The 14557-nt window shown below is 56.5% G+C and overlaps 8 protein-coding genes across 8 annotated transcripts; 5 read left to right on the plus strand and 3 right to left on the minus strand.

Moving 5' to 3' along the window:
- Window positions 1-240: 240 nt before the first annotated feature.
- DQ04_04281000 (translation initiation factor IF-2) lies at window positions 241-1323 on the plus strand (the record flags this gene model as incomplete). The annotated part of the gene is made up of 1 exon (XM_009313463.1): window positions 241-1323. One exon carries the CDS (start codon window positions 241-243, stop codon window positions 1321-1323), a length of 1083 nt encoding a protein of 360 aa, XP_009311738.1.
- A 649-nt stretch (window positions 1324-1972) lies between these two features.
- On the plus strand, window positions 1973-7000 carry DQ04_04281010 (hypothetical protein; the record flags this gene model as incomplete). The annotated part of the gene is made up of 1 exon (XM_009313464.1): window positions 1973-7000. The coding sequence occupies one exon, from the start codon at window positions 1973-1975 to the stop codon at window positions 6998-7000; it is 5028 nt and encodes a 1675-aa protein (XP_009311739.1).
- Window positions 7001-7266: 266 nt separating this feature from the next.
- On the plus strand, window positions 7267-7815 carry DQ04_04281020 (large subunit ribosomal protein L21; the record flags this gene model as incomplete). Its single annotated transcript, XM_009313465.1, has 1 exon — window positions 7267-7815. The coding sequence occupies one exon, from the start codon at window positions 7267-7269 to the stop codon at window positions 7813-7815; it is 549 nt and encodes a 182-aa protein (XP_009311740.1).
- A 273-nt stretch (window positions 7816-8088) lies between these two features.
- DQ04_04281030 (putative transmembrane protein 184A) lies at window positions 8089-9798 on the plus strand (the record flags this gene model as incomplete). Its single annotated transcript, XM_009313466.1, has 1 exon — window positions 8089-9798. One exon carries the CDS (start codon window positions 8089-8091, stop codon window positions 9796-9798), a length of 1710 nt encoding a protein of 569 aa, XP_009311741.1.
- A 570-nt stretch (window positions 9799-10368) lies between these two features.
- On the plus strand, window positions 10369-11382 carry DQ04_04281040 (guanin nucleotide-binding protein; the record flags this gene model as incomplete). Its single annotated transcript, XM_009313467.1, has 1 exon — window positions 10369-11382. One exon carries the CDS (start codon window positions 10369-10371, stop codon window positions 11380-11382), a length of 1014 nt encoding a protein of 337 aa, XP_009311742.1.
- Window positions 11383-12450: 1068 nt separating this feature from the next.
- DQ04_04281050 (hypothetical protein) lies at window positions 12451-12864 on the minus strand (the record flags this gene model as incomplete). The annotated part of the gene is made up of 1 exon (XM_009313468.1): window positions 12451-12864. The coding sequence occupies one exon, from the start codon at window positions 12862-12864 to the stop codon at window positions 12451-12453; it is 414 nt and encodes a 137-aa protein (XP_009311743.1).
- Window positions 12865-13338: 474 nt separating this feature from the next.
- DQ04_04281060 (hypothetical protein) lies at window positions 13339-13602 on the minus strand (the record flags this gene model as incomplete). The annotated part of the gene is made up of 1 exon (XM_009313469.1): window positions 13339-13602. The coding sequence occupies one exon, from the start codon at window positions 13600-13602 to the stop codon at window positions 13339-13341; it is 264 nt and encodes an 87-aa protein (XP_009311744.1).
- Window positions 13603-13695: 93 nt separating this feature from the next.
- Window positions 13696-13899, minus strand: DQ04_04281070 (hypothetical protein; the record flags this gene model as incomplete). The annotated part of the gene is made up of 1 exon (XM_009313470.1): window positions 13696-13899. The coding sequence occupies one exon, from the start codon at window positions 13897-13899 to the stop codon at window positions 13696-13698; it is 204 nt and encodes a 67-aa protein (XP_009311745.1).
- Window positions 13900-14557: the final 658 nt, after the last annotated feature.

A 14557-nucleotide genomic window follows, 5' to 3' on the forward strand; every position in this document is an offset into this window, starting at 1 on the left:
TGGCACCCGTCGGACCGGCTCGGGCCGGTGTGCCTGGTGGCGGTGGGACGCCCGCGTCTGCCGTGGCCTCTCAACGCACATGTGCACACACGCACTCTCTCTCTCCTCCTGTGTCTCTCTCTTTTCAACCCACTCTCTCTCTCACACAAACAAACGCGTGCACGCGTCGAAAAAAAGAGCCGTGTGACGGTGCGGCCGCGACGTCGCCGGCACACTACCTCGTGATACGCAATCAAGCCAATGACGGATTTGGACTCGTTTCTCAACAAGAAGAGTAAGAAACTCGCGGGTGGCAAGAAGAAGGCCAAGACTGGCGAGCTCTCCGAGAAGGAACGTGCGGAGCTCGGCATAGAAGTCTTTGGCGGGCTCGATGGTGCCGGTACAAGCGTCTTGCCGACGACTCAAGCAATGGAAGCGAAGAGCAGCGGAAACATCGACAACAACAATGGGACGGTTGAACCACCTCCTGCAAACCCAGAAGGGGCTGCAGCGCCGTCAGGCCTCGCGCCTGTAGAAGCTGGGGCTGCAGGTGGTGGTGATGATGATGGCGATGCTTTGAACAAGAAGGAAATCCCCACGGAAGTTGCAATGCAAGTAGTCAAGACTTCCGAGAAAAAGGCCAAGGGCTGGGAAGACATGAAGCTAAAGTCCGGATCTGTCGAGGACCTCCTTGCAAAGGCTGCCGAAAAGTCGGGAGCGCGAAAGTTCGTGGCACGTGGGAACGGCGAGGCAACAGGCACGTTGGCGCGCGGTATAAACCTCAGCTCAGCAGACCTGCCAACGCTGGAGGATGTGGTGAGCGGGAATGTGCCTGTAAAGAAAGATCCATCGCCAGAGTTGACTCAGGCAACTGCGTCCCCAACGACAAAAGCTGAAGGCGGAAGTTACAAGCCGCCCACAGACCGTCCATCAGCAGGAGCATACAAGCCCCCTACAGACCGTCCGTCAGCAGGGGCATATAAGCCCCCTACAGACCGTCCGTCAGCAGGAGCATACAAGCCACCAACAGACCGTCCATCAGCAGGGGCATACAAGCCCCCAACAGACAGGCCCTCTCAAGGTGCAGAAGAAACAGCAACTGATAAACCTTCAGAGGGGACTTACAAGCCGCCCACAGACCGTCCATCAGCAGGGGCATATAAACCGCCCACAGACCGTCCATCAACAGGGGCATACAAGCCTCCAACAGACCGTCCATCAGCAGGGGCATATAAGCCTCCCACAGACCGTCCATCAGCAGGGGCATATAAGCCACCAACAGACCGGCCGTCTGCCGGAGTATACAAACCTCCAAACAGAAACAATGCCGCTTCGCCAAGCTAAGTTATTCATAACTAAATCAGTATCTAAATGGCCGTTGTTTGGGGGGTGGGGAGGTGGAATGCATCTGCATTACCCGCTGCGGTGAACGGTAATGTAGGGTGCCCGAACAGAGCGCCTGATGACGCTTGCTGTGATACTGGGTGAGGGAATAAGGTGCATTGTACCGTGGTCTACCGCCCGTGTGCAAGTTTGCGGACGGTGCGAGAACCAAATCCTCATTACTATCATTACTACTATTTTACTATAGATGTAATAATTGGAGCTGTGTATTAGCCGTTTGCCGTAAAGTCTGGCGTTGTATGTCATACCATCCTTTTTTTTTTCGCACACATTCTCTCTCTCTCTACTCCTCCGCCACGTACACCGTGGTGTGTAACTGGCACTACATACCAGTATCACTGGTTTGCATCAAAGCGAAAGGGCTCTGTGGATCGGAGCGAGACAATCATAGAACGATATATATATATATATATATATATAGAGAGAGAGAGAGAGATAGATAGAGGGGAGAGAGCAAGTTGCGAAAGGAGGTGCTGCAAAAACCCACATAATTATGGCAGCTCCGTTTTGTCTTTTCCGAAACAATCATCTATGCGTGGATATCTCTTCGTGCCAGCCTAACGCTTTCAATGCGGACTCATCACATCACATGTGTGGCGATCCGCCTTCATTAGTTCCTCTTGAGGCTCTTATTTCCTCAACGGTTCGTGTGAGCAGTCGGTTGAGCAGGGATGAGGCTTCCGAAGAGTCCGTGTCGTGCCGTGCGTCTGTGTGGAGTGGAGAGGAGAAGGCGCTTTGTATGGACGCTGCCCGCCTGTGGGCTGAGGGTGTTCCACCATCGAGTGTACGTGAGTGTGGTCTTCCTTTTCCGCTAAATGGCGGTGATGTGAGTGACTCATCAGGCCAAGGGGCGAAGGAAGAGTTCCCATCTCTTGATGGTGCCTTCGTGGAGAAAGTGGTCCGCGGGACCCTCTGGAAGGCATGCAGCGGTGGCAACAATTATAACGAAAACAATACACGGATGAGCAGGGAGATGACTGACATGGACCGACTTCGAGTTGCGGTTCGTGGATTATGCCGACACTTGCGGCAGCGCCACGACGGAGATGAGAGGCGGAATGAGTCTAACGTGGAGCCAAACGCCTTGCGAGGTGTCCGTCAACAAACAGAGGAGGAGGAAGAGGAAGAAGAAGCAAGGCGTATCATAGCAGTTGTAGCAGGGGCCACCGGAATACGGTCGATGCACGCAGGAGTTCGTAGCAGCCGAGAGCCGTTTTTAGTAGGGCTCGTGTGCCGTGAGACGCACGGAGAGGCGGCATCTGGTGGTGCCACTGTGCGCACTGTTGTTGCATCAGAACTGATTCAGTCCTTTAATGGTCACGAGTGCTTTGCCGGAAATGATGTGGGTGAAGAGGAGAAGGGGTGGTCCACGTGGAGTGTGATGTTGTTGGAGGCGGGAATTCCTGGAGAGGAGAGCTTCCCTGGTACGAGCAAGTCGCCGATGTGGCGAACACTTCTGTCGGTGGTAGACTTTGTGTATGCTGTGGGGCGCCCAGTGTTTGTTAGCCGCATGGCCTCTCATATAAAAAAAGTGTACTGCACCCCTACACTGCCAGTAGCATTACCATCATCATCACCAACAAAAGTGGGAATTGGCACGGTACCAGAAGTGAAGCACCTTCGCCTTGGTTGTGCCGCTCGTCCAGCTGTGTGTCCGTCCTTTTATTACACTGTCGTGGGAGAAGGACCAGTAACCGTGGAGAAATACACCGGGAAGGCAGATCATGTTCGAAGTCTACCGAATCTGTTGTGTGAGCTCATGCAGCAGCAACCTCGGCGGACAGAGGAAGAGGGCTTGTGGGGATCATCATCATGCTCTCGTGATGCACTACAGTGGTTGCTTCTGTTGGGCCACGTGTGGTGTTCCTCAAGAGGCGACTCTGACGCAGCGCTGCCATCGGCGATACGGCATGGAGTCCGCCCTGCCGTAGACTTGTTTCTGGCTGTCGCGGAAGGGCTGCTTCTGGCGATGCGTGCCATGGAGCCACTGCCTCCCTTGTTATTGCGTGGTAGTAGCATCAGTACTGTGAAGGCCATTCCACGCCTCTTCACGGTGGAGGATGCATTGCGCACAGCACATCGAGTGGCATTGTTCGCGTACAGAGAAAGCGTGGCACCGTATGTGTTCAACGGGCCTTTCACACCCCGTCATTTCTCTCTACAGGACATTTACTGTGGCTGTCACTATCAACTCGCTCTGTGGGAGTTGAATGAGACATGCCAGCTGGTATCAGAGGCATTGAAAGAGCGCCTCAAACATTTCGCAAATAACTGCGCCACACAGGTATTAAGGGAATTTGTAGTACCAGCAACAGGAGCTGTGGGGGCAAATGGAGTTGATAAGAATCCAGAAGGTAACACCTTTCTACGTACCATACTGGACTGTACGGATAAGTTGAAGCAGTTTTGCAGCGCATCCCTCATTCCCCACTACGGTATGGCTGGTAATGCTGACAACAACACAGCCGCAGCAGAAGGGCGATCGGATCGTCATCATTACCAGCTCCAGCGCTGTCAAATGATGGAGAGCCCCATCGTGTCGCCGTGGGCCCCTGCTGCAAAAGCTTTTGCTATCTCGGAGTATTTGCAGCAATCCGTTTTTCCCGCGCTGCAGCGGCTTGCGCAGGAACATGTATTGGCTGCGCGTGCAAGCCTGGCGAAGGAGTCGGAGACCCGTGAGGCGGTGTTCGCCATGGAGGATCACTGTGCGCAGCTGCAGCAGCGGTGGAGTCAAGCAGAGGCGCAGCTGGAGCACCAACGTGCCACCGTGCGCGAGGCCAAGCGGCGCAGCGATGTCCTCAACACACATCTGCAGGAGGCGTGCAAATGCCTGCAGAAGCTAGTGATGACATGCGTGGGCTACGAGGAGGTGTACAACAGCTATACGCGGAAGTTGGGCTTCCGCGTGAAGCACAGCTGTGCAGCGACCGATATCGCCCCAACACACAATTCGACGGGGGAATGCCCACACGAGAGTGAGAAGAAGGGGGACACGGACGCCCTCGTGACGACGCCGCCAAAAGTGAGCGTCAGTGGTCTATCGGCGAAGAAAAACAGAGGAGTTTCAGGGCCGCTGGACGACGTTGATGATGTGCTCCCGCAACAATTTCCCCTAACATCATCATCATCCACGTTGTCACCATCGTCGAGTGGGCAAATGCAGCTGATGAGCATGATGTTACGTGACGCACAGCAACAGCTGGAGGCGTGCCACAATGTTCTCCTCTGTCTCTACGAAGATGCCCACGAGGCTCTGCGAAAACTGAGCACAACCACTGTCGAGTGCACCAGTGCTAGCCTAAACGACTCCCGTCAATCGATGTTGTCGGTTTCGCTGCGAGCGGCGAGAAGTGTGTCGTCCAACACGCGCGGGGGCCACTCAGCGAATGTTTCTATCAACGATGTGTTGCCTGGGGAGGCGTCTACGATGACGGCAACCGAAAGAGTAGCAGAAGTAGTTGTGAATGGGTGCGCGACAGGGCCGGACATGGTGCACCACCAGAATACGACGAGACGCACCCTTTACCATGAAGCTAACGGCGTTGATGGGGAACGGGAATTCACGGCTGTTGGCGCCTCGTCGAGTTCGTCGCCGCAGGAGCTCAGCGGTCTCACTCGTGCACCGCACGACACCACCACGCCGCTTAGGAGACAGCGGCACCAGCAACAACAGCAGCAGCTGTGCCTGGAGACGAGTCAGCAAAAACAGCGGCAACTCTCTTCGTGGTGCGCCACAACAGCCTCACCAATGCCAACGCCAGACCGCAACGGCACCGCAGCGGTGGAAGCCATTGCGGATCTTCAGCGACAGCGGCAAGATGCACTGGAGGCTCTCGCCCAGCTGCAGGGACGATGCAACGCCCTAGAGGCACAAATGAAAGATCAGAGGGCCGCATTACGTGACACGCAGCGCACCTATGCGGCGGATGAGCAAAAGTGGCGTGCTGAACGGCAAGCGCTGCAGGAACGCCTTGACGCAGCTAAGCATGACGTGCAGATGGCACACGAGCAGAGTGTGCAGAGCCAGGAGGAGGCGGAGCGTTGGGCTCTGTCGTTGGCGGGAATTATGGCCACTGCTGAGGCCGAGGCACAGAGGGTGGTAAGTGAGTCCGCCTCTGAGCATAGTGTGAATGGTGATTGTGACGGTGTTGGTGGGAGCAGCAACGTCATTGAATACGATGCGCAGCGCTTCCGCGTGGAGGACCCACACGAGGCTCTCCGCGTTGGACGCATGCAGCTTGCCTCTCTTGTGGCGCGCGTTGCGGCGGCGGCACATGGACGAGGGGCAAACGTGGCGGAAACACACGCGGCGCGACAGGAGGCAGAGGTGCGGCAGCTTCTGCAGCAGGAAATAGCCGCCCTTCACGAAAAAAGTGCTGTACTGCGGCGGGAACTAGACTGCACGAGGGAGCAGATGCGTGAGGCGGAGACGACACAGCAGCAGGCCCGCATCGTGGCCACCGCGCAGTCAGCAGAAGAGGCGGCGCAGCTGTCCGCGAAAGTGAATCGTGTGGAGGAAGCCCTTGTAGCCGCGAGAGGACAGGTACAAACTCTGCAGCTGAAATGCGACCGACTCGTCCTGCAGCAGAAGGAAGCGCTGCGTCGCCTCCACTGCGTTGAGGCGGTGCATTTGGCGTCCTTTAGCGTGTGGAACGATGCAATGATGGCTCGTTGCGAACTTCTCCAACAGGAGTGGTCGGTGGTGGCCGTTAGCTTCTGCACTGAACTTTGCCGTTTGCGTTCCGAGCTGCAGCAGTCGCAGGAGGAGGCGCGGCGTTGGGAGGAGACCGTCCACCAGCAGGCCCACGCCACGCAGAAGACAGTGGAGGAGGTGGCAGGTATGGCGAGGCGTATCGAGCAGTACCGCGAGGCGCAATCGTCGGCAGATCTGCACACGGCACAACTTCTTCACCGACTGTCGCAGTTGTCGGCCGCGTATGTGAACTCCTTTGACGCGTGGGAGTGCGCCATGGACCAACGGTGTAAGTTGCTGCTCCAGCAGTGGAGCGTTGGGCCGCAGCAGCACTGTAACAATGATCCGGCGTTGCCTCTGGACGAAGCGTCGATGCGGCCGGGCCTGGTGGAGGTGTATGACCCGTGTGGATTGCGCCATGAATTGCACCAGAAGCGGCGACGCGTCGCGGAACTGGAGGAAGCGTTGCGACAGAAGAAGGTAGCATGTGCTACGCTGACAGAGACGGTAGCGCAGCTCCACGCACTTCTGCATCTGCAGCGGGAACTCGGTATGCCGATACCGCCTCCGCCACCGCTCATTTCGCGGGAATTTGGCGTGTTGTCTGCAGCACCAAAAGGGGCAGGTGATGTCGCCGCACTGACGAGTGCCTTTTACACCTCACCTAATCGGCTGGAGGGGAAGGCCACTGGGAAAAATCACCAGCAGGCGGAGCCCACTGTGATTTCTGCGCCTAGTGAGGGAGGATATCATGCAGTGACACCGAATTCGGACAACAGTATTGTTCGTAATGGGGATCACTCGCAGATGCTTGCGACGGTGGACGACAACAGTGGGGAAGGCAAAAGGAATCCCACAGAGCCACGCTCGTTGGGTTGGTATCTGCAGTCGTTGTCGGCCATTGAAAGTGCGCTGACACCTTGACGGTGAGGACGAAGAGGGTGCGTGAGTGAAAGTGAGAGTTGGATGAGCAAATTGGTATAGATGCTTGAGTAGAAGTAAGATGGGCTGTCCATCGCACTAAGTGCATCATGGCAGGCTCGTGCTCTCCCCTCTATCTTGTGCATTCTGTCTTGTTTTCTTTGGATCTCTCCCCCACCCGTTGTTACTGCTACAGCAGCAACGTAAAAAGAAAAAGGAGAAGGGAAGCAAAAGTGCATCGTCACAGATATTCTAGGAGGCGTCCGGGCATGAACCGTGTGCACTGCGCGAACTCCCTTCTCGCGCAAACCCTGCAGCCGTTGCTTGACGGCCCGAGGTTCGCCGTTGTGTACTGTGGCAATCATCAATACAAGGTGGCGGTGGGCGACGTCATTGCGGTGCAACGGCTGCGTGCGGAGATCGGCAGCCGCATTGCACTCAAGAAGGTGCTGATGGTTGGGGGTCAACGCTTCACTGCAGTGGGCCGGCCGCTGCTGGAGAATGTGCGGGTGACAGCTGACGTAGAGGAGCAGAAGAGGATGCGCAACGTTGTGTCGTTCTTCGCCACGCCGGGACGACGGCGTGTGCGTTGGGTCGACGCGCCACACGCCGCAACGATTCTGCGCATCCGCGAGATTCACTATGCGCCGCAGGTGGTGGGAGAGTTGGACAAGTATGCTGGTGTGGTGCGCGACGACTTTACGCCGCAGCAGCACACAAACGCAGTGTACGCTATGGATGATGGCTATGACGTGTTTAGGAAGAAAGACAAGGAGGCGGTGGAGAACGCCAGCGCGTTTCTGGACCTGATGGCATGAGGCACACACGCATGAGTGTGGTGGAATTTGTGGGGAGAGATCTTTCACCCGATACCACCACTGTATCCACTCTATTCATTGACTCAGAGTTTTTCGCCATACTCTCCCCCTCGCAGATCCTCTTGGTTCTTTTCGTTGTGTCTGCGTGTGCGTGTGTGTGTGTTTCACCTTTTTACACTTGTTTTGAGTCACTCCACTCGCTTACTCTGTTAAGGGCAGCAGGAGGGAAGGTGTAGGAAGGGCACACAACGTGCGGGCGCACGCAATACATTGATGTCTCCAGATGACAAAGCGGTGAGTGCAGCTCTTCCATTGGAGCAACAACAACAGCGGCAACGTCAGGGTCACGCTCTCCCTGACTCCGGCTGCCCCATAGTGTATAGACCCAGTGAGGTTGATGGTATGCCGATCGATTCACAGCAACAGCAACAGCTGGGATTGCAGGACTGCTTTCACGGTAAAGACGGGCGCGTGACTCCATGTCGCCGCCCGGAAATTGTGGACCGCATGCATCTACTGTTCTTCCTGTTGTCTGTGCCTGTGGTGTTAACCATTGTTGGGCTCTTCATTGTCTTGTACATTCGTGCCGACGTTGGGGCGTACAAAGCATTATGTTGGATTAGCGGTGTGGCGTCCTTCGCCGCGTTGGGTATGACAGGTTTATTGGTGCTGTGTCACCTGACGGCCTACACCTGTCCCTCACAGCAGAGGCTGATCTGCCGCATCATTCTCCTTGTTCCGGTCTACGCGATGGACTCCCTCATCGCACTCCTGATCTATCGCGCTGCCACTATTGTGGCGCTCATCCGAGACACGTATGAGGCGTACGTCATCTACCAGTTCTACTTCCTGTTGATGGAGTACTTGGAAGGTGAGGAGCGTGTGCTGTACCTGTGGAGCCAATACGGCACTGGGGATGGCTACATTGAGCTGGAAGATGATGATAACGAGGGCGAGAGCAAGGGAGTCCTTCGCTCCAGTGCAGCTGAGACGAGGGCAAGGCGTACAGAGTGCACACGCAATAAGCGAGAAGGAGAAGTAGGTCAGCAAAAACCTCAGGTGAATGAGATGAACACGAGTGGTGGATCTCGTACGGGTGTAGCTGTTGCAGAACCGACAAGAGAAAAAACACCAGAAACCAATAAGAGTCCCCGTGCAACAAAGGAATTGGAGTTGCCTCTCTTGTCGTCAAGGCAGCAGAGCGAAACAGGTATGATGCCTACGCGCTTTATGCCTCATGTGTTCCCTATGAACTATTTCCTCGCGCCCATCCCGCTGAATGCGGGTACGCTCTTCCTGTGGAAGCTCTTTCTGACACAGTACATGATTGTGAACCCGCTGTTGACCCTCGTGACGGTGCCGCTGTACTTCAACGGCTACTACCACGACGGTTTCTTCTATGTGAAGGACTTCTACCCGTATTTTGCACTGGTACGCACAATCAGCGTCACGTTTGCGCTCACGGCGCTGGTGTACTTTTACTTCGCCACCAAGGCGTACATGCAGGTGTACTCACCGACGGTGAAGTTCCTAGCGATCAAGGCCGTTGTGTTCCTCACCTTCTGGCAGGGCGTGCTGCTCTCCGTTTTGGTCTTCTATAATGTGATACCTGACACGCACCTCTTCTCCGCGAAGGAGTTCGCGGCGGCGCTGCAGAACATCCTCATCTGTCTCGAGATGTACGTTGTGTCGATTGCGCACCGATGGGTCTTCAACGACGACATTTATCTGCGCTCGAGCAACGGGCAGAGGCTGCGGCTGCATATATGGGCGATTCGCCACGTGCTCTCCATCAGTGACGTCATTGACGAGGCGGGGAGTGTCGTGCGCATGGCGCCACGGACCGCGGAGCGCATGATTCGTCAGCGACTCGCACACTGGCGGCGCCGCACTCCGCTGGGAAGTCGGGTGTGCGGTGAGCGTGCAGGAAATGTGGAGCAGACACGTGAGGAGAGAGCAGCGTCATCTGTAGACCGTCCTTGAGGGCAATCATTTTTGGTGTTCGTTTTTCGTTATGTTTATTTGCGCTTCTGCAGAAAACTAGCGATGTTTGTGGCTTGAGTTGAATGAGGTGGGTGTGTATGCTTATTTGCATATGTGTGTTGTTTTTTTTGGATCTTATCGTCTCATATCCCGCGGCACGAATGTAGCGCCCCTCACTTTGCGTGTTTGTGTGCGTGTGTGTGTGTTGGTCATTGTTGTTGTGCGCGCCCATGTGCATACGCGTGGAAGGGGCGGTGTTTTTCTTCGGAGTGGCAGCAGCGGCAGAGGTATGACTACTACTGCTGTGGGCGTGCGTGAGGAGCTGCATCTTCACCGTGTGGGCGTCTGTTTGAGAATTTCTCTCTTCTCTCTCTCTCTCTCTGAGAGTGTAAAGTAGGGAGAGGGATAAGCCAGTGTCTGTGTGGGTGTGGGTGTGGGTGTGCAGTTAACAAACGTTGCGTTTCGGTTATTTTGTCTCTCCTCTACCATCTTCTCTCTCCTATCATTTCCTCCCATTAATACTCACACTGTGGTGTTGTGGCAGCGCGGTGAGGTCTGGGCGAGGGAGGAATGCCATCCTCGCCACAGCGGCTGAAAGAGGTGGAAAAATGGGGGAAGCCGAAAGAGGAGGAGGAGGAGGCAGTGGTTGTAGATGGTCATCGCGCCCTCTCCCCTTCACCATTGGCACCGCCTGGAGGAGGCAGATGCAGCAGCAAGAACATGAGCGAGAGCAACGATAGTAACAAGATCAATCATGTTACCCAATGCTACGGCGTCCCTCCACCTCTGGCAGTGCCAGCACCAACCGCCAGCAGCACCAGAAGCTTTGTGTCCGCCTTCTTCCCGACGTACAAAGTGCTCCTTGTCGGGGACTGCGGCGTGGGGAAGAGCAATCTGCTCTCCCGCTTTGCCTGTAACCACTTTGACATCCACACGCCGCCCACACTCGGCGTGGAGTTCACCTCGCGCGAGGTGGAGGTGCCAACGGCGCGTGTGGGACAAACGGAGCGCGTTTTGGTGCGGCTCTGGGACACCGCCGGGCAGGAGCGTTGCACAGCTATCAGCACGGTCTTCTTCCGCAATGCTGTGGGTGCTGTGTTGGTTTACGACGTGACGCGGGACAGCACGCTGCTACGGCTGCCTATGTGGGCCGCACACGTGTGGCAGCACGCGTGTGAGGACTGCGTCTGCATTGTACTGGGCAACAAGACGGACCTGCGCAACCTGCGCGTCGTGAGCGACGAGGAGGCGGACGAAGTTGCTCACGCGTTGGGGATGCGGCACTTCACCGCCTCTGCGCTCAACGGCGAGGGAGTCACGCACGCCTTTATGCAGCTAGTGCTGTCGCTCAGCGCGGTGCAGCAGGCGAAGCGACTCGCCGCCGTGGGGACAGGAAAATCGCCTCCTTTAACACCTTCTGATGGTGCCGCTGCTGTATCGTCGGCGTCGGCGCGACGATTCCCGCTGGTGACGTTTTCCCCACACACCATTGCGAAGGGGCGACAGATGGACCTGCGTGGGTTTGGGGAGAGCACAGGCGGGGATAATGTGAAGGGCAACACGGTCTCAGGTTGCTGCATGTGAGCGTCGCCCATTCTCTCACTCTCTTTCGGTGTTGTTGTTGTTGTTGTTTTTTGGGGGGTGGGGGAGGCTGCGAGAGAAATGGTCGAATCTTACGCTTGGCACATCGCGGTGGGGCTTTCCATTATTTTTATTGCAAATATTGTTGCAAAGTGTCAGTTTTGAAAGGCCCGCCGCATCCGTCTCTATCCGCTTTGTGCGTAAGGTGAGTTAAAGATGCCTTTAGAGTCTTCTTTTAGTCAGTATTACTAATGAAGGCGTCAATACGAATCCCTTTTAGACTGTGGCTTTGAATGCAATGTGTGACGGATACAAGGTGCGAAAAGTGGCATATGTTTTTGTTGCTTCTTCCTCTTCTTCGTTGGGGCGGGGGGTGGGGGTGAGATCTAGACTATTCTGTCTGTGTGCGTCTGTGTGTGAACGGTCTGGAGGGGGGCAGAGGGACCGAAAAGCCATTGAGTTCAATGGAAGTGCAGCCGAGTGGTTTGGCTGCGGCGCAGTTTTGGTATCTGTAATTTTGTTTCGTTTGTCTGGTCATCTTGCTTTTTTGTTGTTGTTGTCGTTTTGCCGTACTGTTTCCGCCGCTACTAACGTGCTATATATATATACTTATATACAAACGATCACTCATGTGCTCGCTCATCCACTCATTTTGTGGATGGTGGTGTTTTAAAAGCGCAGCGCGGCACGGACGGGGCGTTGCCCCACTGCTCCATCCGCTCTCATCACACCACACTTCAATCTTTTCATGTCTGTCTCTTCCCCCTGTGCAGAAAAGGTAAAGGGAGGAGGGATATTAATTGGTGAAGGTGGATTCTCTACACACGCTCACTCACTTAATCACATATACACACGCGATACGCCCTTTTACTTTTTCACCACCTGCTGACACGCTGGCGCGATGGTTCTGCATCTCACGCCGCTGAAGCGCAGTCAGCTGCTGGACCTATGCGAGCTGGTGGAGGCCGTGTTGCACTCCTTCTCCTCGCGCTCCTCCTCGCTTGTATCCTCGAGCGGCGTGCTGAGTGGCAGAAACGGTGTCATTGTCCCTATTGAACCTTGCACCAGTGATCACAGCAACCACCAAAGCCACCAGCATCTGAAACAGGAGCATCCATTCGCCAATGGAGCCTTTTGCGACGTCTTGGAGGATCCATTGACGCGGCACACGTGGCGTCTGTACGACAAGATGTTGTACCTCGTGTGGTGGTCGTACCGGCCGCCCTGCTGTACTGAGTGTGGAATGCAGGACGCGTGGGTGCCGTCGGCGGACAGCGAAATGAAGTGCTGGCACTGCGGCGCCGGCGCCGGCACGACATCAATGAATGACATTGTGGAGGATCTGCCTGCAATGGAGAACGACGATGGCGGTGGCGAAGACGACGGCGGTGGCAGTGATGGTGGCGGCGACGGGGGTGGCAACGCGCAGGAGGCTGGCGGTGCAGCTGCGGGATCGGGTGGGGGCGGCACCGTGGCGCTGTACATGTTCTTCTACGAGTGGCTCTCTCGGATGCAATTGATGGAGCGTGGCAAAGGTGTCGTGTTTCCTGCTGGGGAAAGCCTCGCAGCAGTGCTGCGTGCCGCCTACGACCTGGCCTTGTTGTTCGTGCTACCAGGGATGTCGAGCAGCAGTGCCGCGGTGCTGCGGGGAGGGGCGCTGTACCTAAGCTTAGTGCTACACCGCTTTCCCGCACCGTTTCCATTATTTCGACTCGCTGGTCGCGTCCGCGCATCTGAGGATGCATGTGATGGGGTTGCTACCGGTACCAATGCTTTTACTGCCTTCGCCCCCTCTGGCTTCACGCCGGTGGGAGGAGCAGCCCAAGGCAAGGCGATAGTTGCTGCTGCTGTTGTTGCAGGGTCGGATAGGGGCGAGGAGCGGGAGGAGTTGCAGTGGGTGGATGTGGAGCTGCTCGCCGCCCTCATTGGTGTGTCGCTCTCGGACTTCTTTGAATCGTGTCAAGTGGCGGTGCAGTACCTGCAGAACGTCATGACGGTAGCCGCAGTCTTCGCGGTGCCCAGCGTGCTGTGGCACCCGCAGCGGGCAGAAGGGCGAGCGGAATACATGATGGCGCTGCGCCGGAGGCGAAGGTGTGTCTCGTCCCCCTCGTCCTCTGCAGGGTCAAGCGGGTTGTCACCTGAGCACACCGCAATGATTGTGGCGCTAGAGCTCGCGCGTGTGTTCGACTCACAGCCGTGTGCGGCAGAGCATGCAGAGCGCATTGGTGTGTGGATGGACCGCCACGGCTTGTACCCACAACGCACTTCGTATCGTAGCCGCAGCAGTAAGATAAACAACACTAAAGATGGTAACTGTCAAGCTTCAACAGAAGGCGAGACATCTGCAGGCGCGAATGCTGCTGCAACAGAAGACACCAGCTGGTGCAACTCGCCGCTCACCACTGACACCTCGCCCTTTTCTGGTGTCATGCGGCTCGTCTTGCCCTCTCCGTGTGCGAATGCACTGTTGTACGTGTTCGCACGCGTATTTTCCATCTCTGCGCTGGATCTGGCGGACATGGCGACGGGCAGCGGCCTCTACGGCGGTCCAACGCGTTTTTTCGAAACGCTGCGAGAAGCAGCGCAGTGCGGCGACTACACACTGATGCCGCTGTCACGTCGCCTCTCGCCCATCATGTCGGTGTGGACCAGCGCGTACTTCGCTGTGCACTCCGAGGACCGGCTGCCGCTACTGGCGGCACTTCAGCACGTGCGCGCGGCCACAACACGTGACAAGGAGGTTCCCGTGGCGCGTGTGGTGCAGCGGATTCTGCGCAAGCACCAGTCTGTGCGACGCTACCAGTTCAACTACACGATACGTGTCAATGACGACTCCGAGACGCAGCAGTACAAGGGTGTGTACTTCCTTAGCTACGTTGATGCGCGCTTCGCCATCTACACCGGTGTGCGCTCCGCGCGCAAGACGGTGACGTTCGACCGCGTGACGGGGCAAGTGACGCTCTGCATCATTGGCGGGCGCGAGCAGCAAGTTGCAGCGCTCGACGCGGAGTTCAATGGCCCGGTGGTGACGCACGTGGAGACGGAGAACGCCAAGTGTGTCATGGACTGCGTGCGCCAATCGCTGCACGCCGACGCCTGGCAGGCGGCGGTGCGCCAACTGGACCGGTGCGGCCGTGTGCGGCGACGCATGCGCGTGCCGATGTTGGCGTCGCGCCTC

The sequence above is a fragment of the Trypanosoma grayi genome (assembly GCF_000691245.1).
Source record: "Trypanosoma grayi strain ANR4 Tgr_428_V1, whole genome shotgun sequence".
Taxonomy (NCBI): Eukaryota; Euglenozoa; class Kinetoplastea; order Trypanosomatida; family Trypanosomatidae; genus Trypanosoma; species Trypanosoma grayi.